This window comes from Cupressus sempervirens, chromosome 1, assembly GCF_028749045.1.
Source record: "Cupressus sempervirens isolate cs-2001-9-10 chromosome 1, ASM2874904v1, whole genome shotgun sequence".
Classification (NCBI taxonomy): domain Eukaryota; kingdom Viridiplantae; phylum Streptophyta; class Pinopsida; order Cupressales; family Cupressaceae; genus Cupressus; species Cupressus sempervirens.
The window spans coordinates 511,450,863-511,474,990 of NC_143118.1; the positions used below are offsets into that span (position 1 = coordinate 511,450,863).

Genomic DNA, 24,128 nt, shown 5'->3' on the forward strand with positions numbered 1-24,128 from the left:
CTGTGGATTGGTCAAGCTGAATTCAATAATGTTGGGCAGTTGAATCTATATGCATTTGATGTCTCTTCATCTATGTTTTTGTTGTTACTGGGAGGCAGCTATTGGCTGAAGAAATTACTGATTGAAGTTTCGGTTCTGAAAATTAAGAGAGTGGACTGATTTGGGATTGGACACCAGATTAATACCGTTGTTTGGCAGCCCAAGTAATCAGTATTATGGGCATCTTTGAAATCTGCAAACATAATTGCAAACCTGCGTTCAAAATTGTGGAGGTTTGCATTCTTGTCTTTGGGGTTCGGCATTTTCAGACTTGCTGCTCATTTAATAGTGGTCTAATAATCTGCAATTGGTATGTAGTGAACATCAGGTCCAAGCAATTCATATTGAAATTCTGATTTCATAATTAGTTTGAAGAATATATTTGCAATAAATTTCAGAATTAGTGTTCATTTAGAATTTCAGATCTTTAGCATTCATTTGGCCTAGCAAACAATTTGCACAATATTTCCTTGAAATCTGAACTGGTTGACAATCATTATTGTTATTCAGAAATTGCCTTTTTATCTTTAAATTATTTGGAATTGGGACGAGTGGTGTACCAATAGCATTTGGAATTCATATCAGTGCTATTAAGTTGCTTGCCAAGTGTTTGACAAAATGTCAAACTTCTAATTAGTTAAGGAAATTGATGTTGTTTAAGCTAAATTGTTAACCTATAACCAGTTGAGGGTTATTACAAATTTGTTTTCACATGTTAGCTTCATATTGTCCTTCATGGCTGCCTTTATCCTATTATCCTCTGCATGCCTCCTTGCTTCTAAAGCCTAAATCCTCTCTTTCATGAACATCAATTCATTAAAAAACAAATTCGGACACCATTTTAAGAGAGTTGAAGACGGGTTGTATGTGCTTGTAGTACCTTTTTCCCCTGCTTCTCTCATCTTTGTTGCATGAGATCCTCCCCCCCAGTATCCATGGAGAGGGACTCAGTAGTTTTACTTTTCTCTCCCTTACTTTACCTCTACTCGTCTTGCTCAACCATTTCTAAAGCTTTCAGCATAGTTCTTGGAAGTATACCTATTAGTTTCCCTCTTCTTACATACTTAGCTTGTTGACTCTTCCTATGTCTTAGGATTCTTTTGTACTGATTTACCTTTACATGCACACTTTTCTCACTTGATATCAGTTTATTATCTTGGAACTGTCCTAGCTTGCTAGACCTCAGCATTTGTCTCCTCAGCTTGGATATTGAAACTAGGTTTCCAAACTACAGTCTGGGCTACTCCAGAGGGCATTCTGGAAAAGTTGAAAGGGATTGAAAACCCTTTACTGTTAACATCGCAAGCATACGCCTATGTTCTGATTTATTTCTTAGAAACTGGTCATCTGTTTGAGCCTTGCTCATTATGATACTGTTTGACTCTATCCAATTATTCACTTCAACAATTGTTGTTTGCCTCATTGCACCTGTCATCTCATCCTGAAGAATTTTCCCTGTTGTTTCTAGAATTAATAGGATCTGGTAGTTCCTGTTATCCAATCTCCCCTAAGTCTGCTAACTTAGTTTTGTCCAGAGTAATGAAAGGTGTTTTGTCGTTTTCAATGGTTTTGTTGTTTTCCATGGTTTTGTCTAGAGTAATGAAAGGTGTTTTGTCATTTTCCATGGTTTTGTCTAGAGTTATCGAAGGTGTTTTGTCATTCTCCATGGTTTTGTTTTTTAATGAAGATATATGATAGATTTGAGATTTTTGACAATAAGACAAAAGTGGAAATCACACAGACACAAAAGAGTAGGAAATGGAAAAGGATAGAGAAGAACCAGGCAAACTATCTTCATTTTCAAAAGAAATGTCTTGTATTTGCCATTGTGTGTTCCCACATTTATTTGGTTGAAGTCCGAGCCTAGCTGGTTGAAACTCATGGTATTATAGTAGAAACTTGTGCAAACAAAAGCCCTTGTGATGTTCCCTGATACTCTACTATTACGTGGATCCCAGTGTGCCCTGTGCGTCCATTTTAACTTTCGCCTAAAAATCTGGCCCTAGGTCAAGCCCTGTGTTGCCTTTTAGAACAGGTATATATGAGAGTCATTTCTCAAATCAATATTGGCTCCCTTTATAGAGTCAGTGTCGTATACAATACTGCTGTCAAAACTAACTAAATTAGATGGGGAAATTACACCTTGGATAGAAATCATTAAAGCTTTTGCCACCTTATGACCAATCAGGAGGAGATTTTAAGTGGATAAGCCACTTCTAAAGTGTCTCGCAGCGATTTTTCCTCATGTCTTTTCCCTTCATATTCTGCACTTATTTATGATTCCATTTCACTTTTAAGGGCTAGGAAGAAATGGCCTAACCCTTCATCACTTTTTAACCTCAAAAATATGGAAATTACAACAATCACACACACCAAGCATCTTTGGGGGACCTTTTGATCACTCCTAGCAAAAGATTAATAACACCTTTTGTAATGTCCCCATCTTTTAAACTCTTAATGGAATTCTTAGCTTTTCATTCTCCAAAGGCTAAGTGGAGAAATTAGGAGAAATTGGTTAAATTAATTTCTTATAAAGTCATTAAATAAATTAAAATTAAAAAGTGAATATATATTTAATTAATTTAATTAAAAGTGACTAAACTTAATTAAATAAATTAAAAGAATCTTCTACGAGGAGGAATTAAATATTATTTTATTTCTTCTAGAAGGAGGTCCATCTATTGGATGAAAAGAATAAATAGGGAGGGCAGCCTCATTGTTGATCATCAGATGTGTTGCTATCTACTCTTCTGGATAACTTGTGGAGTCAAGGGTTTCCGCAGTTGCTACATTGATCGTTGGGAATGAACACTCCTATTGATTTGCATAACTGAGGTGGTGAAATATCTTCCGAAGGTTTGCAACTATTGGAGAAGACAAATCAGTCTATTGTGCCAAATTTGTGGCATAGGGCCAGATTTGTGAAGTAAGGAATAAGTTGGATATTGCTATAGGAACTCTGCTACAGTATTGCTCTTATAGTAACTCTGCTACAATATCGTTGCTACAGTATCGTCGCTACAAAAACTTGCTACAATGTCATTGCTACAATAACCTACTACAGTAATTCGCTACAGTGTCATTGCTGCTACAGGAATTTGCTACAGTAAAAATCTAGATTCCCTTAAGCAGTTTTCTAGGTTCCTATCTATTACATTTGTAATACATGGAGGTTAGATTTGAATATTTTAGGCCATGTGAAGAATTTAGAGATAATTTGTAATCTGAATTATATCAGAGTTTATATCAGAATTGTTGCCCTAATGTCTTATTTATGTAGATGCATATTTTCTCCTTTATAGTCAATGCTCTACGTTTCAAAAAAATACAAAAACATTTGTTGTTGGTTGTTTGAAGCTTTGCAAGTGTACCAATTAGAAAGAAAAAAGACTTTAGATCTACATTTAGAAAGAAAGCAGACTTTAGATCTGCAATATATATATATATATATATATATATATATATATATATATATATATATCCCTTGTGTGCAAAGCAGAGTTTCAAGAATCGCTATGGAATTGGCGATTCGATTCAACTTAGGTAATTTTTCATAAGTCGTCAATCAAATCAGTCGATTATTTCTCATGAATTGCTGATTCATGTGATTCATGGAAAAAATACCCGAATCAGCTCCATGAATTGGCATTTTGTTTTTGTTGGAGATCATACATTTCATACAAAATTGCAAAGAAAATTTCTTATCTCTGAATTTTATCATTATGATCTGGTGAAGTATATTTGCTCCCATCGAGGGTTTATTCACTGGAAATTTGCTATCGAAACATCTACATATTCAAGCATCTATTCAGTATTTTAGTGTTGTGGTATTAAGAAATTCTGAGCGATTATTTTAGAGGATTGAGGTGCATATTTGAAGGGCAAAATTATCCTACAGGGCTGTAATTAATAGCACCTAGACTAGGTGTTTAAATCTGCATTCCGAACATGATTGTTGACTATTGTTGGGGCACTTAATCATCTACAGTTGCACACCATTACTCTTCGACTTGTGGCGTAATTCATCTGAGTTTTGGGCGGCTATAATGTGAGGACTATGTGCCATTTCTTGGGTGTCTACCTTCTGTCTGATATACGGACTCTAGCGTGGGATATTATTGCATCGTTGTGGGAGCTACATGTAATCTACAAAAGGATTCGTAGTCCGTCTATTATCTAAAACCAAATTTCTGAGAATCGCATGAAATCGCCTAAATGTTAACTTCTATTTGATGATGTTATAGTGTGTTTAAGTTATATTCAATAAAGGGTGCATGAAATAAGTTTTAAATTGTTAAACTCTCTAAATTTAAAGGGTTTTTTTTAATTTGCCAATTTATAGCCGATTTATGGCCGATTCACAATTCAATTCAGCTTTGCCGATTCCGATTCTCATTACTTTGGTGCAGAGTGTTTGACGAAATTCTCAAGTTAGCAATCAGGAAATAAAATCAGAATTGCACAGGATATTACAGTGGTATCAGAGTGTGCTTGCAGAGTGTTTGACGAAATGTCAAACAACTAAATTATTAAAGATTTTGTTATTTGTTGAAGTTATAACTGGTTAGGGTTATTATAGTGGTATCAAAGTGGTTTCCTGCCATCCTATGGGGTAGGAAATTTATATTATTATCAGATCTACTGTTGCATTTGGAGTGACCAGCACTCTAGCATTTTCTAGCCATAGCCAGACATAGGAGGACTGGCACTTCTAGAAGTCAGTAGAGTAATGAGGAAGTTAGCGCGAAGATGAATGCTTTGGAGGAGAGTATGAAGAAACTTAAACTTCATCAACAAAGATTGATAGAAAGCTTGTCAGATCCAAAGACAATTGAAATTACACTTTTAGAAGGCCGACATCGAGGTTGCAGGGAAGGAAGCTTGAGTTTTCCCAATAAGAGTACCTGATGCAGATGTACCTATATTTAGTACAACACCTGCTAGTCTTATCTGCAGTGTTGACGATGGACTTAGCACCACCGAGCTTTAGCGGGTTAAGGATTCTAGAGCTGTTGTTACAGTCCGTGTAGAGACAATTGATGCAGTTGTTACCACTGATACTTTCAGCTCTCTCAAGGACAAGATTACTATTGGAGATTTGTATGTGAGATCTCATGGTGTTGTTATAGTGCAGGAGACAGTTGCTTCCTAAAGTGGGACAGAGGCACGTATAATCACTCAGATGTGATGTTGGTGATGTGGCTATTTCAGCGGAGTCAGTAAATGTTGGTTTATGCTCTAGTATTACTGATTCGCAGCCTAGCATTGAGTCATGTGTGCACAATTAGGAGTTCGCAATTAAGGCTTTGTCAGGAGATGTCGATGCGGATAGTATAGACACATCTATGTTACGAATGTAACTTGATAATCTCCAGGTCTATAAGTGCAGGTCGCACTTATTCTTCTAGATTCTAAATATCTTTGAATGGCTCTAAATACTCTTAGTATTTCCTTTCTAAAGGCAGCGATTTTTCAGACTTGCTTGTATTAATACTAAACCGATATTATATATTAGTTAGTGTTTAATCTTAAATTAAGTCTCATAAAGTCGCCGATTTTTAGAAGGTTATGTTAGCCAACCAAATATAGGGACATGTCTTTTGAGGATTAAGTCCCTTGGTTAGATATTTAGATGGCTGCTGATTAAGTTTGAAGAACACACAGAAAACTTAAGTCTGCTTCTTCAAGTATCTTTACCCAGCAATATATAAATTAGTATTTCTCTTCTTTACTCAAGATCAATTTAGGAAGTATTGGATCTGCATTAAACAAGGTGTTTACTTCCTCAAACATTTCATAACATTCAGAATATTAAGACATCATTCTCAGCATTCCAAAATCTGATCCTAAGTTTGATCAAAAGGTCTGATCCAAACTTCAAGAATTTGCAGAAACTTTACATGGTATCAGAGCCAAGTCATTAGATCTAGGGCTCTGCAAATTTTCAGTAATCAGACCTTATATATTTTCAGTAGTTTTCTCCCATTTCCAATGGCATATACAATCAGACCTGAGGACAGATTCGATGGGAAGGAACAATTTGAAGCATGGCAATTCATAATCTTGTTGATTCTTGAAAAAAACAATGTTAAACAATTTGTTGATGGAGCATCCAAACAGCCACTAGTTGAACCTCACAAATCCATATGGACCAATGGAAATAGAAAAGCCACTCAAATCATCTTGGATGGAGTTAAAAATGATATCGTACCTATGCTTACAAAACACCAAACTATCTATGATATGATGAATGCATTACGGAATGCATATGAAGTAAATAATGCAACTAGGGTCCTTGCACTAAAAAGACAACTGAATCACATCCAAATAAAGAAAGGAGAATCGATAAACTCCTATTTCCTAAGAGTTGCTGGCATTAAAGATGAATTATCAAGCATAATAACCATCATTAATGACACCGCACTAATGCTCATGGCCATAGATGGTTTGTCATAATCATGGGAAACATTTGCACAAAGAATAAGTGCTAGAGATCAGCTTCCGGACTTTAACAAACTCAAGAATGATTGTTTTCAAGAAGAGTCAAGAAAACTAAAGAAAGGAGGAAAACCAAAACTAGAAGATGAAGAACTTCAAGTTCTTAATGCAAACTCCTATAAAGGCAAGAAAAAGAACTTCAAGAAGAAAAGGGGAAATCAGAAGAATGGAAAGCCCAAGAAAGATCTATCTAAAATAAAGTGTTTCAAATGTGAAAAATTTGGACACTATAGATCTAATTGTCCGAAAAACTCTAAACAACAAGCAAATTGTACAAATGTCATTAGAGAAGAAGAGACTTATGATTCGGAGAATCGTGTTTTGTATTACTCTCTATCAAATGAAATCTCAAATAAGGCATGGGTAATAGATAGTGGATCTTCTAGACATATAATGGGATACAAAGAAACTCTAGATTCCTTATCAAAGAAAGTTAACGGTGAAGTTACTATTGGTGATAACTCTGCACATTCGGTTGAAGGAATTGGAAGCTGCACTTTGAAACTAAAAACAGGAAATACTCTTCTTCTTAAAGGTGTACTCTATGTACCAAGGATTAAAAGAAACCTAATCTTAATAACAGCACTTGAAGATGATGGACACAATGTTGCGTTCGTGGATGGAAAAGTATTAACTTGGGCTAAGAACTCCTCCATCAAGAAAGCTAAAGTAATTGGTCAAAGAAAGGGATATTTGTATGAATTAAATACAAAATCCAGTCGATCCATTCAAGCCCTAGTTCACAAAGCTAAAGATTAAAACGAAATATGGCACAGAAGATTAGGGCATCTAAACTTTAAAACATTATCAACTATGGAAAAGATGGTTACCGGATTACCAAAATTAAATAAAGATCACCCTAGTATCTGCAAAAGGTGTGCCCTAGGTAAAAGTACTAGAAGTCCCTTTCATGATAGTACTAGAAAAACAAATAATGTACTAGAATTAATTCATTCAGATTTATGTGGACCTATGTCCATTCCCTCTCTTGCAAGATTCTGGTATTATATCTTTTTCATAGATGACTTCTCTAGGAAAACATGGATTTATTTTTTTAAATGCAAAAAATCAAAAGAAATCCTACAAAGATTTAGAGAATTCAAAGCATTAACTGATAATCTTTCAGAACATAAAATTAAAACCCTTAGAACAGATAATGGAGGAGAATATACCTCAGACTTGTTTAAAATGTTTTGTAAAGAATTAGGGATCAAGAGGGACTACCCAGAACAAAATGCGGCAGCTGAAAGAAAGAATAGGACAATTATAGAAGCTGCTAGGGCTATGATTTTTTATCAAAATCTAGAATACTATCTTTGGGTAGAAGCCTCTTGTACTGTTGTATACATTCAAAATAGAAGCCCTCACTCCTATCTTAAAGATAAAACCCCTGAAGAAGTATTTACTAAAGTAAAACCCAATATAAGTCATCTCTAAATTTTTGGATGTCCTGTATACATTCATGTTCCAAAAGAAAAGAGAACCAAATTAGAACCATCTGGGAGGAAAGGTATCCTTGTAGGGTATAATGAAACCTCTAAAGCATATAGAATTTTCATACCTGGACTAGAAAACTATTGAACTTAGCAGAGATGTAATCTTTGAGGAAGATCTTTTATTCAAAAGAGCCATAAGTTCCAATGAACCTTCTCCTTCATCAAATTCTGAAAGAATTAGTGAATCTGAATGCCAGAGGGAGAACCTAGAAGAGGTCAAAAATGAAAATATGAACCATGAGGAAAATTCAAAGAAAAGACCACTTTGGGCCATAAAAACAGTTGAAGCAGCTCAAGACTTTGCTGCACCTTTAGGATCAGTCAGAGAAAGCAAAAGACCTAAAAGATTCTCTGGTTATACAGCAAATATGATTGATTTATCCAAAACAGATCCAACCAATCCTTCTGATGCTATTAAACATCCAACCTGGAAAGAAGCTATGACAAAAGAATATCAATCAATTATGAAAAATGATGTTTGGGAAATAGTTCCAAGACCAAAAGAAAAATCTGTTGTTTCTTCCAAATAGATATTCAAAATAAAGCATGTTGCTAATGGGAGTATTGAGAAATATAAAGCCAGATTTGTAACTAGAGGTTTTTCTCAGAAAGAAGGGATTGATTATGAAGAAACCTTTGCTCCTGTTGTCAAATATACTTCCATTCGAGCTGTCTTAGCAATTGCCGCATCTAAGAGATGGAAGGTACATCAAATGGATGTAAAGACAGCATTTATAAATGGAAAGATTTCAGAAGAAGTCTATCTGGAGTAACCAGAAGGATTTGAAACTCATAATCCTAACGCCTTTGTTTATAGGCTCAAAAAAGCTCTCTATGGGCTTAAACAAGCTCCCAAGGCTTGGTATGAAAGGATTGATAAATATCTCACCTGCTTAGGATTCTCTAAGAATGAAGCCGATCCAAACTTATATCATAAACGAGATAAAGATGGTATGGTAATACTGATATTGTATGTTGATGATTTATTAATCACAGGTGATGATCATCTTATAGATCACTGCAAGAAAGATCTAACTAGAGAATTCGAGATGAAAGACTTGGGGCTTCTCCATTACTTCCTAGGATTGGAAGTATGATAGAATTCTGGTAGTGTCATACTGAATCAAGGAAAGTACACTTCAAATATCTTGAAGAAATTTGGAATGTGGAATTGCAAGTCTATGTCTTCTCCAATGGGGACCAATTTGCATAAACTTAAAGAAGCAGCTGCAGAATCGCCTCCAATAGATTCTACTCTCCGCCGACAAATGATTGGGTCACTAATGTACCTAGTAAATACAAGACCTGATATTTGCTATGTTGTTCATGCCTTAAGTCAAATTATGTGTGAACCTAAGGAGATTCGCCTAGTTGTTGTTAAACACATTATGAGATACTTACAAGGCACTCTTAATTATAGACTCAAATATGAGAAAGTTGCTTTAGATTTGCATGGATTCACCGATTCAAATTGGGGTGGAAGTGTTAAAGATAGGAAAAACACTTCAGGATGCTGTTTCAGTTTAGGATCAGCTATGATTTCATGGATATGCAGAAAGCAGTCTTTAGTAGCTCGGAGCTCCACAGAAGCCGAATACATTACAGCAGTGATGGCTTCTCGAGAAGCAGTATAGCTGAGGAAGTTACTTGTGGGATTATTTGGGCAAGCCATGAATCCTACGATTATTCATTGTGGCAATCAGAGTTCCATCAAACTCTCGATGAATCCAGTTTTCCATGACAAATCCAAGCATATTGAAATTCTTTACCATTATGTAAGAGATATGGTAGACAGGAATTCTATAAAATTGGAATACATTTGTACTGCAGATCAGACAGCAGACATACTCACCAAACCTCTATCTAGAGTAAAGATAGAACACTTCAGAAGGAGATTTGGTATGGTTGAGTTGTAATCCATTTGTACTCTTTTGATTATTAATAAAATATTTTTATTTTTGTCAGGTTATTGACTGTTATGGGCTCCACCATGTGTAATCATTATTTAAGAGGTGACGATCTCTAAACTAATAAATACTTGCGTAAAAGGCATTATGAGAGATGATGATCTCTTAGATAATGTACTAAACAGTAGATTTTACTGTAAGATCCAGATGAGTTTTAGATCGTCTTGTGACATTGACATTGCTATGTTCATGGGTCACAAATTGGATAAAGGGAGAATCTTAGAAATCTCCAGGCTTATCCTATATTCTGGTAGATCTTAAAACTCAGGATCTTGTTGTGATATAGAAATACCAATTTCTATGAGTCACAATATCGATAAATGAAGAAATTAACTTACTCTTCAAATTTATCTATTGCTTATCACTAGTAGCAGTGATTTGTCATATCACAAATTGAGTAATATGACATTGTGTTATGTGTTCTATGATATCACATACTAAGAAGATTCAGACAAATATAGAGTATTAATTCTTGCTTATTCATCTGTATTTGATATTGTTACATATAATATCTCTCTGTGAGATTATCAAGTTAAAAGGGAGTGTTACGAATGCAACTTGATAATATCCAAGTCTATAAGTGCAGGTCGCACTTATTCTTCTAGATTCTAAATATCTTCGAATGGTTCTAAATACTCTTAGTATTTCCTTTCTAAAGGCGGCGATTTTTCAGACTTGCTTGTATTAATACTAAACCGATATTATATATTAGTTTGGGTTTAATCTTAAATTAAGTCTCATAAAGTTGCCAATTTTTAGAAGGTTATGTTAGCCGACCAAATATAGGGACATTTCTTTTGAGGATTAAGTCCCTTGGTTAGATATTTAGATGGGTGCTGATGCAGTTTGAAGAACACATAGAAAACTTAAGTCTGCTTCTTCAAGTATCTTTACCCAGCGATATATAAATCAGTATTTCTCTTCTTCAGTCAAGATTGATTTAGGAAGTATTGGATCTGCATTAAACAAAGTGCTTACTTCCTCAAACATTTCATAACATTCAGAATATTAAGACATCATTCTCAGCATTTCAAAGTCTGATCCTAAGTTTGATCAAAAGGTCTGATCCAAAAGTCTGATCCAAACTTCAAGAATTTGCAGAAACTTTACAATCTAATGATCCATTTGATGATGCTATGAGATGTACTAAGTATGACACCCCTTGTCAGATATTGGGTGACGAATCCAAGGAGGTTTTTAGACAAGTGAGGAGATTGATATGGCAAGGACTTCCATTTCTTCAAACGAGGAGTTGGTTGAGGTACATGCTAGTTGTATGTCGGATGTAGAATTGTGTGAGGAAGATAGCACAAGTATGGAGAGTTCTAATTCAATTTCCTATCTCACTGCAATTATTGAGACAAGGAGCTTGCATAGGAGTCAGGGATTACAGAGGCATCATGTGACTTATCAACTAAAGGTGAGTGATAGTAACATTTCTTTAGCTCTTGAGCATTATGATGTTATCCATCCGATGTTAGCTACACCTGGTTGGGGTGCTCCTATGTTTGATGTAAAATTCCTATCCTCCGAAATAATAATAAAATAATGGTGTGTGTGTGTCCTGCAAAAGGGTCCGTACGGTCTAAGTATCAGGGAGTGATGGCTTAGGAAGTTTGACTAGGCTGTACGTCTAGAGTTGGATATGTCGTATGGTAGAAATGGGTTGGGCCATACGGTGGGAGGGGTGTGAGCCATACGGTTTGATGTGGACAGCTGTACGGTGAAAGGGAATGTAGTACGGTGTAAAAATGGAGTACAGTGGATGGAAGGTTCAATGGTTGTACAGAGAGAAGTATCCGATATCTTGTGACCCTCAGTGGCAAAGGCGTATGCCTAAAGAATGCCTGAATCCAATCTATATGTACCTGGCTGGTCGTACGGTGAGTAGGAAGGGGTATACAGTGGCAGTGAAGGTACCTCAAGTGGATGGCCATACGGTGTGTATGCAGGCTGTACGAATGAACTGTAAAGCCGTACGATAATCAGGAAACTCAAGTCATACAATGAAGTGAGGGATAGCACAGATGGATGGATGAAGGTCGTACAGGTGGGGAATGAGCAGCATGAAGAACACACAATTAGGGATCTGAGACCGATACGAAACATAATCTTGTTCATACATAAACACAGAGAATGTTGATGAAATCCACACAATAATAGAGACTCGAATGCGAATAATAATTGCAAAAGATAATGCTCCAATTTGCCAAATCCGAACAAAGAATTACATACAACAACGGAATAGGGTGAGGGTTGAATCCCATTGAAACCGCACGAGCCAAATAGGGAAGATCTTTCACTTCCGAAATGGCGAACAATCCAAAACTCCAACAGGAATTCGCAGTATAGAGACAATAAAATCCAAAAGCATGCCTACATACTTCCTACATGCCGCACTTAAATACCCGTCGGGAAACCTTTCTGAGGGTGTACAGAGATAGGCAACGACAACACAAACTACGAAAACAAAACTAAAAATGGGTCCTAGATATATTAAATCAATCAGCCCGTTACAAAAGTTTACTTTATTATTTATTGTATTATGAGAACATTACATTTGATGAGCATGGTGATAGTACTCTTTCTCTAGCAGAGGTTCATGCACTTCGAGAGGCTGTTAGGATCATGAAACATAGTTACTCTCAGTTGCTGACAGGCATTACCTTCTAGAGTGAGGTAGCACCTGTTATGAGATGTTGTTAGGGAAAGAGGAGGACGTGGTTGAGCTTACCCTGGAGCTTGAGGTGACTGTGCATTATCTTCAGTATATTCAGTTGGCTCTTCAGGAGTCATAGTCACAAATGGATACGATTACCATGGAGTTGGAATGGGTATAGTCGACACTAGCCCCAGACCCTGTTCAGTTACATATTGTGGTTGATGGTGAGTTTGCTTCTACGATTGAGGATGAGAGATGTGATGATGGGGTGAACACATTTGTCTAGGATATGAGTGTAGTATGTACAGAGGAGGTGAGAACATCAGTGGAGATGAGCTCTCATGGTGATTTGCTTCCTTCTACTAGAAGTGAATCTATTTCTTCTTTTCATACAGCTAGTAGCATCAGACAGTTGCCATTGTTAAATTTTCAAAGGGATCAGCCGTGGATTGCGAAGGAGTAGGTTGATGCTTCTACATATAATTTCTACTGCACAGAGTTCTTCATGGAGTATCTATTGGAGAGTTCAAATGTACAAGAGGATTCATACAAAGTATCTAAGGGTACTCTCACTAGGGGCTCTCGTGCTATACGACGACTGGGGAGGAAGGTTGTAGAGACATTGGCTACAATGCTTCCGAATAGGGATTTTGGGGTTGGGTTTGCTAAGAGGGTTGCCCAGGATCCTGCTCGACCAATTGTTTGGAGTCAGAGATTGGGGCCATCTTCTGATTCCCAATTTGATGATGATAAGCCCTTGATAGAGATTGAGAGTTTTTATCGGCATTACACTATGAGGAGTGCTCATCACTTTTCTTTCAACCCACAGGTAAAGGGCTTGGTTTTCAGCATTATGAATGGTGACAGAAGGTTTGGTATTCATTATACCCGTAGACAGCGTACTTCTCTGCCAAGGATGGAGATTCTGAGATAATGGTATTGTGAAACAGTTGGATGTGCTAGAGAATGAGATGAATCAAAATCACAAATGAATGACCCAGCTGATTTTGAATCTGAGATTTGAGCAGACCATGATATCGCTTTTCCGAAGAGCGAAATGTGATGATACAGTTGCAGCTTCAGATTTGCGGGACATTTCCTATGAGTCACTGCATGAGTTGGGCACAATTGAGGCATGAGTTGGGCACAATTGAGGTGGAATGTGATGAGAATTCATGTCTAGTTAAGTCAAATGATGCAATTGCTGGCATGAGCTCCCTGGATCATGTATTTGATGGCGATGTAGCGATAGTGGGAGTAAGAGAATGCAAGGATACTGCCATATCAGAAGCCACTTCGGTGTTGCTTAAGCCATCCAACAGGGAGTTTAACAGTATGCATGTGGTTGTAGAAGTGTGCTTTAATGATAGTACACTTATTATTTTTGATGAGGTGAGAGATATAGTGACAAAGTCATGTTATACTATCGATCTACAAAGTGTTGATGTGACTTCATGGACAGACCTATGTTTGACATGGATGCAATATTGTCTTATGACAATCCGTTATTTCGAGGTTGATACTGATCACTCACCTGAGTGGAGTGGGGCTAACTTTTCACCATCTGTAAAGATTCAATTTTGTGTTGCAACAATTGGTAATGTTCCTATGTCCACAAATTTTGATGTGGCTACACTTATTGTTGATACAGTTGGCATGAGTGCATATGGTTCTCCTGTAGCTACATCTCTTCAAGGGATTGTTGATAAGGATTCCAATTCAACATATATTTTATGGGTGGGGACCAGGATGAAGATATTTCTTCTGAGGTTTACTTCTGGTGATATTCTAACTCCTACATCATTAGCACAAGTTTTGAGTGCTATACTGTAGGTTATGTTGTTGGTCCTGAAGAAGTTAGTGGTATGCAATTGGTTCAATGTTGACAAGGGTCTCAAATACTACTTCATTTGGGATCCAGGTGGAGGCTGGGGTTGATTGTGTTGCTCGATTGCTTGAGGGCAAGCAATTTCAAGAAGGGCGGACTATAATGTTCCCATCTCTTAGCCTTCTAATGGAATTCTTAGCTTTTCATTTTTAAAAGGCTAAGTGGAGAAATAAGGAGAAATTGATTAAATTAATTTCTTATAAAGTCATTACATAAATTAAAATTAAAAAGTGACTTTATATTTAATTAATTTAATTAAAAGTAACTAAAGATAACTAAATAAATTAAATGAATCTTCTAGAAGGAGGAATTAAATATTATTTTATTTCTTCTAGAAGGAGGTCCATCTATTGGAGGAAAACAATAAACAGGTAGGTCAGCCTCATTGTTGATCATCAAATGTGTTCCTATCTACTCTTCCAGATAACTTGTGAAGCCAAGGGTTTCTGTAGTTGCTACATTGATCATTGGGAATGAACACTCCCATTGATTTGCATAATTAAGGTGGTGAAATATCTTTCGAAGGGTTGCAGCTGTTGGAGAAGACAAATCAGTCTTTTCATTGTGCCAAATTTGTGGCCTAGGGTCCGATTTGTGGAGTGGGGAATAAGTTGGATATTGCTACATTATTGCTGCTATAGTAACTCTGTTATAGTATCGCTGCTACAATAACTCTGCTACAATATCTTTGCTACAGTAACACTGCTATAGTTCCGCTACTACAGTGATGCTGCTACAGTGTCGTCGCTACAGTAACCTACTACAGTAATTCGCTAAAGTGTCATTGCTGCTACAGGAACTTGCTACAGTAAAAATCCAAATTCCCTTGGGCACTTTTCTAGGTTCCTATCTATTTCATTTTTAATGCATGGAGGTTAGATTTGAATATTTTAGGCCATGTGAAGAATTTAGATATAATTTCTAATCTGATTTATATCAGAGTTTACAACAAAATTGTTGCCCTAATGTCTTATTGATGTAGATGCATATTTTTTCATTTATAGTCAATGCTCTATGTTTCAAAAAATACAAAAGCATTTGTTGTTGGTTGTTTGGAGTTTTGCAAGCATACCAATTAAAGTTTGGTATTTAGAAAGAAATCAGACTTTAGATCTGCAATATATATACCCCTTGTGTGCAAAGTGTTTGACGAAATTCTTAAGTTAGCAATCAAGAAATAAAATCAGAATTGCACAGGATATTACAATGGTATCAGAGCGTGCTTGCAGAGTGTTTGACGAAATGTCAAACAACTGAATTATAAAAGAATTTGTTGTTTGTTGAAGTTATAACCGGTTGGGGTTATTACACTTTTACCAACTTTTGACTTGGCACACATCACTAAGGGTTTCGTCCTCACATTTGTGCACATTTTTAAAAGTGGTAGGCAAAATTTACTAACACAATTATCCTATTTTCACATCTAGTCAAAAAATACAATGGGGCAAAGCCACTCAAGAGGCATGCCCAAATCTGTTCAGGTGGATATTTGGACTGTTTTTGCCTGTTTTTGCACTAAAGCAGAGCTTACATATGGCTGAGCCACCCTAGACGTTTGCTATTTAACTTCCAATTTTCCCTAATCTGGCAGAATTTGTCAATGGATAGGCCATTTTTATTGTGTGTTCAAACAGAGAATTATATTATGATGCTGAATTTTCACCTAGGAAAACATGTCAAATCTAAGCCCCAATATTATACCATTGATAGTGACTTAAGGTGACTTAGTCACATTTAAAATGTAACCAGATAGGTCTGCCATCTTCTACACTTTAGATTTCTGCCACACATGACTGATTCATCAGCCGATCCATTACATCATTCAATTCATATTTACTATTTTCCTGCTCTTCTATCTGCTGCGGGATGAGATAAAAGCATAGATTTGACCTAATGTGTATATTTTTCAGTTCAAATCAAATTCAATCAGCATTATTTTAATCTTGAAAAATTCATAGGGGTCCCAACAACATTGATCTTGTTTGGCATGTTTGAAAACCAGTCTTTCTCAATTCCTCCACATATCAGCTTAAAATGGAACATGACAACATTAACACCTGCTAGCATCAAGTACATCGAAACAACTTTGAAACAATAAAGAAGTTCATGTTTACGAATTGACTCGTGAACAAGAAATAAGTGACTTGTGGTTTATAGCTTGTAAGTTTGTAACAAAATGAATTTCATATGGTACCACAGATAGTTTGATTAGATAGCAGAAATTTGCTTTCAGTATTTTCATATTTAAGTTTTGATACATCATCAAACTTTATTATCAATGAGGCTGACTTTCAATATCTTTTCCACTCTGTAGCTTTGTTTAAACACCTTGGTCCTACAAACAAAGAATTGTCAATTCTATAATGGATTGCTGCAGTGTAGGTGTTGGTTCCCAAAACCGCAGATTGGAAATCCAAGAGCCTGTCACTTCTCCGATAGGACTTCTCAATCAGTTCTGGCCAACAAATAGGAATACTTCTTGATTCCCCTACACTTCAGGCTCCGCTACAACAAGGTGGGTAAACCTTCACCTCAAATACTCACTGTTTGGTTCAAGGCTTTTCAATAGCGAATTTAAGCTTCTGGAGTTCTTTGGTTGGCAAGGTCCTCGAACTCGATCAAAATGAAATTGGATGCCGAATACTTGATAATTGAATGTTTTGTATAAATTTTGTTAATAATGAATTTGATGCTTGTAGAAGGAATATATAGATTTTCTAACTTCAATGATAAAAAGACCAGTGCCTCTGCTCATTCAGGCATAGAGTCAACTTCAGTGAATTATCATGTACAACTTTATAATGCTTTACACACTTTATTGCCAACAATTAAATAATCGAGATGCAACAGAGCAAATATTATGCAATCTTCAATTAGTCCAAATTAAATCTTAGCTCCTCTAGCAAGGAGACAAACTGGATACAAATACGGAAATAATTTAACATTTCACAATATTTGTAATGATCAAATTCAAAATGCTAAATGATCATGTCCACTTATCCGACATTTAAATTGTATACAGAATTCCAGAAGATAATTACAAAGGACGATTTGCTACAGTTTAAATCTCCACACCTTTAATAATAAACAACGAACATTTTATTTTATTATAAAAATAAAATAATAGAATTTTTATTACTAAATCATAATGAGCCCCTTATTCCTCCATACAATAATAAAATATAAAATACTTCTCCTAAGAGGATATGGATGTCCCCCTCTGTCTCGTCTTTTAACTACACTCTTCTTATATCTTTTCTTTTAGTTTTAAAAGATGTGATCTTTGAAATAAAGAGTCGCTTCTCATATAATCGCACCTTTTATTTTGAATAATTTCTATAATCTTACCATTTCATTTTAATATTCTTCTTTAGCCATAAGACCATAAGGTTTTAATGTTATTGGCTTTTCATTATCGGCATATCTCACTTGATAAATAGACATTTAAACCTACAATGCTTGGTGAATGCGATTTATTCAAATATTTTAATTCTATAAAGTATAGGACACCTGATATTCAGAAAATCTCATGCTTGCATGAACAAAGAGATGTCATAGATAACAGGTGAAGTTTCCAAATACATCATGCCACAATGGACTTGATTTATTCTTCATCCTCCTACTTTTTCCAATACCCCCAGCAATGAAATTATGGCCATTGCGTAACATATTTGGTGCTATGTTTGTTCTTTGTTTCTTTCTGTTTTCCAGTGACATAAAGTGACTAGGAAATGGTCTCTTCTAAATTTACTCCGAGGCATTAAGCATTGATCTGGGCCTTCTTCGAGCCTCCACAGTGGATAATTGTTTAGGGCCTTCCTCAAAATACTTGTGGTTTCTGTGTTGATCGGGTTGCCTTCATTCTTTGTGAGGATAGGGTTATTCCAGAGATCTTTGGTAGGTTATCCTCTTACTTGCATCTGCTCTCAAAGAGTGCCATCCACATAAGCCTTCCTAATAGATATCAACTTCTCAGCCATCTCTACTAACTGCGGGAAATAAGATCAAGTGTCCTCATCCTTTAATGCCTAGCGTATCAAAATCATCAAATAATCTGAAGTGTATTTAGGTTTCCATTCGATGATGATTCTTCCTCCCTCATTCCCTGTACTGTGTAGACATATGGTGATATTCAGAAAAGAGTTTGCAGAGTTATAATAATAATTTTTATGGGACTGCCTTTCAATTCATGTCTACATATTTTCCTCTGCAGATATGCTAGTTGGTCAGTTTTTTCTTTATAATCAAAGACCTTGAGAATGGCATTTGATGTTTGTGTTTCTTTATTGGACTGATTGTTTTGTATATCTCCCATGGTCATCATCTTCAGTCCACCTGTTATGCATGAAATAACACAAGTAGTCACATAGGACTGTGGCCATACGACTGCCACTGCATTGCTTTTTGACAACTCCATAAGTAGTATAGTAAAGCAATCATTTCAAATTCTGACTTCCTGGTTCAGCCTCTGTCGCAAATAATTTAATGCTTGTATGTAGTTGAGGGGTCTTCTTATGCTCATGTTTATAATGTTTGGAAGTTGATCTTACTTCAGAAGAGAATCTCCACTCCATTGATTTAATTTCCCAAGACCATAGTGTCTTGCTGCCTTCATCCAACACCACTCAAAATACGTCAGAACATCATATGCTGTAGGCTCTCTTTGGTCCACCAAATTCTATACCCCCATAAAGGTTGGGGTATGATTCAGTTTGCAAATTTTGAAATAAATGGTGCTCTGGAATATGATGATATAAATCACAGTGATCAAGTCCTCCAAGGAAAGCTGTAACCTTTCATTATACAGATTGAATGTATTGCTTTTACTTGAACTTATGAGCAAGACGCATATATAATAGCTGAGAGATCATGCCTGCTGAAATCATAACTGTTATCCATGTTCGATGATTGCTGACTTCATATGCTTTCTTTACCTGCATACTTCAGATCCATGTTTTATGTTCATATTGACTTGATGGCAAGACACATCAATGTTCAATGTTTCACTGCTTATTTTTGTCCTTCAACTTCACGATGAGAAATTGATGCCTCAGATTCTCTCCCAACTACATGTGATACATAAGGCATCAAGTGTTGCAGTCGTCCCAGATAATCCACTGTGGCATTCTTCTCATCATGACTTATAGTATCTTGAAGTATATTGTTTGAATATAAGTAGTGGGTAAGATATGAAAATTATCCTTTTGACATGGTGTTTGGGACTCTCAAATTTGCCAAAGTTTTAGAGTTCCATCAGTAGGCAAGTTCTGAACTTCTGGTACTCAAAGATTTCTATATTTACTGTTACAATTTTCTAGTGTTGTCCGCTCAAAATTTAGCAAAGTCAGAGATTATCATACTTCTGAATATCGGATAGAAATCATTATAGCTTTAGAAACAGTAGTCTTTGATGCAAAACTGTATCATAAAACTTATATTTTATATTATGTAGACTTATAAGATTGATAAGGGGTAGACAAAATTGTCTGACTATGTTTTTTTCCCAGTCATATACCTTCAATCTCAAATTTTCCATCCCAGTAAGTAGCAACCATAGAACCTACCACTAGATGAGGTATCCTAGAACGTCAATCACAGATCAATAATACTTCAAACAAGAAGAAAGCCACAGTAACAAATATATGAAAATCATACAAAAGTAAAATTTGATAGCAATTAATCTATGAATGCCATAGCCAGAATATTTCCCATCACAAATCCATTAAAAATAGAAATCAAACTTTAACTTTTACTAAATCAAGTTAAGCTATTTACCTTCAGCTTCGATTTCCTCTGTCATAGGAGGGAGCCTTGATATATATGTCAACATGGGCAATACAAATGCAGCAGTCTTTCCCGATCCTGTTAATGCAAAGAAAACTAACACTTTCAGACCAGCATATGCAATGCAACATTGATTTCATATTTTAAATTTTTCAAAAAAAAAAATCATTGATACAAGTCCCACAGTAAAACAATATAAGTTCTGAAAAAGTCGGATGCTTCCTCTGCAACTTCCTTATGTCTTGTTCTATTTAAGCACTGGGAACTTACTATGATGTTTTGGCGATGCTTAGCTGCTCTTATCAACCATGCATTGTCTTACGAGAGAACGGCCTTTTAATTTGGTAAATAGTGATGTAAATCATAATTGCCTACTCAAATTCTTTAAAATATAAATCTTCTTTATCTCATTTGTCAAATTATTAGAGCTTGGCCTTGCTCATTTGCTACTTTTTTTCTCATCAATCATAGAAACTATTAGAATTGCTCACTTCTACTATTTGATACATGTGCTGCAAGAAGAAATCAACTCAATCTTTGAACAGCAGTTCAACTTAAAATCCCTATCCTAATGTATCAGCTTCTTTTTAGTACCAGTTCCAAGGACAATGCCAGGTCAGCTATCAGTATTCAAAGCAATATTTGTGCGAATAGATCTCATAAAAGTTCCAGATTCACCAAACATGGGAAGAGATGTCAGAAGAGCTCTAGATCCACTAAACTCATGCCGAAAAATGTCAGATGGCACATGTCAAGAATGCCTGCATATTCAATTGCTGAGAACAAAAATACGCTAGAGACTATAATGAGAACAAGCTAAGACAGATCAGAGCAATTCAACAATAGTTTATCACAGTTCAAGATGTAAAGAATATTCTCAATGCCAAATGAAAAGATAGAAGGAGCCACTATAATATAATTCGTTAAAGACAGTTTACAACTGCTTAGGAAGGGAATCTTCCAGCAAATAAATGGTGATAACTCTCCAAATTTGAAATGGCAATGAGATACCAGTGCCTCACCTATCAGAAAGCTTACCATGGTATAAGAAATATGAGATCTTTGACAGATATCAGTGACTACATTTGACATGATCAACCAATAGGAACTGACATGAAATGCAATTTCCATATCTCAAGTAAAGCAAACAAAATCATCATAAATAAGCCAGTCCAATGACCAATGCTGAATTACAAAATATTTATTCTTATCAAGGGCATCAAAGTTGTGACAACATGCATGCCAGATATCCATCATAGCTTACTGAAAGCAGATAGACAAAAAAATAAACTCAAAAACAGAAGACCTGTCATCAAGGGAATCAAAATATGATAACCGGGAGCAATGTATAAGCAAGAAACATTTGGATGAAAGCATGGTGATACTAGCAGAGACAAGCACCAATACGAAAAATCTGATGAAGAATTTGGTCAGAAGAATAAACAGTTTGTTGGCGCCCATCCCAGTTTGTACAAAACTTGTGCAATTGTACTTCATGTAGTGTATTGGCTTGCCAACATCTCTCACATTTCTACATCTTCCTGTGTGTGTCCATTATCATGATTCTAAAACCAGTCCTTAGCACTCCTAATACTCTATTTATCCTTAGCTCTCCCAAAGTCGTATGAAAGAAGCATAACAACTTTGGAGGTGACATGTATACCACTCTCATACTCTAGCCACCATTTGGGAAGTGAGAAACCTTGTCTCCCTTTGAAGTCAATATAGTAAGGAAGCTGATTCCTCGAAAAAAAAGATATTACAAAGATAATAGGGTGATGGGAATAAATTGGGCTGTTACTGTTCAAAACAGAGATTGAGAGAATGCCATTGTTAATGAACAATATGCAGTACGCACAGTAAAAATAGGCATAGAGAATAGGAACATGATTAAATAAAAAAAGGTTGCATGATTCATTAAGAGTCGACCATCTTCCAGAAGTGCCACCACCACTCTCCAATATGTTTTATAGTTTATAAATAACAGTGGTAATACTTGAAGCACTTATACAGGGATGTGGAAGTGAAATCAGTATAAAATGCTTTGAAGATATGGAAGCTATTGCAAGAATAAATTAGTCCAGTATCTTCCACCTTTGTGGCATCAACAATTACCAAGTATTTCCATAACAAAATTACATTTGTATGTCAAGTGTTTGACAGAATGTGTATCTCCATTGTGCAGCAAAAAACAGTGATAATTTATGAATATTAAACAAATGGAGCACATTAGCAGGCTGTTCATTAAATAGTTCATTTGTCTTAAACCATATATTCATCTACTTGTAAGAATTTTCATTTTTTAATAGAGACTGGAAGATATTCATAAATGAAGTATCCCAAACAGATTTTGACCCGATTTCTTCCTCAAGATAACATTCAAAACACAAACATATGAAGTTGCATTATAAAAACCCAGTAATATAAACCATAGGAAATATCTCCAATGGATATTTATCCGGTTTCTTCTTGAATATAATATTCAGAACTAAAACATGTGAAATTGCATTACAAACCAACAGTACAAAACCAATAGGTTCTCTTAAAGTCCTTAAAGCATGTTATTGCATTATACAACAGCAATACAATATCTATTATTCAAAGTCCAATCATAAACACAGATTTACAGTCGGATCGAAATGTTAAGAGAAGAACTTGTAAGCACATACGAGCAAAGTAACGAGAATTGGAATTGGATCGGAATCGGCAAGGCTGAATCGAATCGTGAATCGGCCATGAATCGGAATCAAATTGGCTATGAATTGGCAAATTTAAAAAACCCCTTTAAATTTAGAGATTTTAACAATTTAAAACTTATTTCATGCACTCTTTATTGAATATAACTTATATTACTAATATATCAGTCCTAGGCCCGATTTCTGTTATTGGATTTATCAAATGTATTATATTTTCTAAGAATGGGAGAGTGTTATTTGATTGAATATCAAATGTTCTAGTGGTCCATATGAATTCGGAACTATGTTGCCTCATTGTTCTTCTATATGACACCACTGATATAATTATCCCAATTGTATTTGTCGCACATGTAAAAAGTATGTATTCTTTGGATGTTTCTCTTTCTGAGTTGTCAAATCCTAACATTGTGGGGAGATTTTGAATCCTTTCCTTGGTGGGTGGAAAACTGATAGTCCTGATCCTTATTAGAGATGAATGATTTACTTTTTAGTCAAATGTGTGAGAGGTGTGACTTCTGTAGCTATTGCAGAGATACGATGATGCTAAATTTTTTTTTTTTTAATTCAATTTTTTTAAAAGAAAACTTTTGCTGATTCATGGAGCCAATTCAGGCAATTTTTCCCATGAATCGCATGAATCGGCAATTCAAGCGATTCATGGGAAAAAATTGGCTAAACCGATTCACGACTCATAAAAAATTGCCCAACCTGAATCGAATCGCCAAACTGGCAATTCAAGCGATTCTTGGAACTATGCATACGAGACACCTGAAGTGACATCTCCATGGACAATGGGTTTGCGTCCACTGTCTGTCAGCAAGAGGGGATACGTCTTCCCACTGGTTGAAAGCTGAAGCTTTCCAAATAACTCTCGCAAGAGAGAAATTGAGATATGAATCATAAAACCAAAACCATCTCAAATGAATGAGTCTCTTTTCCTTTTATCCACACAGTTTGTAACTATTCGACTCCCTTCCTGACTTTTTGTCTTATCTATCCTTGTCATTCTAGCCCACTTTATAATATTAAATTGACCATTTATAATTTGAATCCATGCTCTCAAAGTCAATTTTAATATTATATGAATATGTCTAACTT

At 35.7% G+C, this 24,128-nt stretch overlaps 1 protein-coding gene across 1 annotated transcript in view; it reads right to left on the minus strand.

Moving 5' to 3' along the window:
• LOC149578477 (P-loop containing nucleoside triphosphate hydrolases superfamily protein) overlaps window positions 1-24,128 on the minus strand; it is a 313,758-nt gene that overhangs the window by 153,438 nt on the left and 136,192 nt on the right. Inside the window, exon 12 of the mRNA XM_089829372.1 lies at window positions 20,326-20,412. Within this exon, the coding sequence (XP_089685498.1) occupies window positions 20,326-20,412 (87 nt within the window). The remainder of the gene's footprint in view (window positions 1-20,325; window positions 20,413-24,128) is intronic.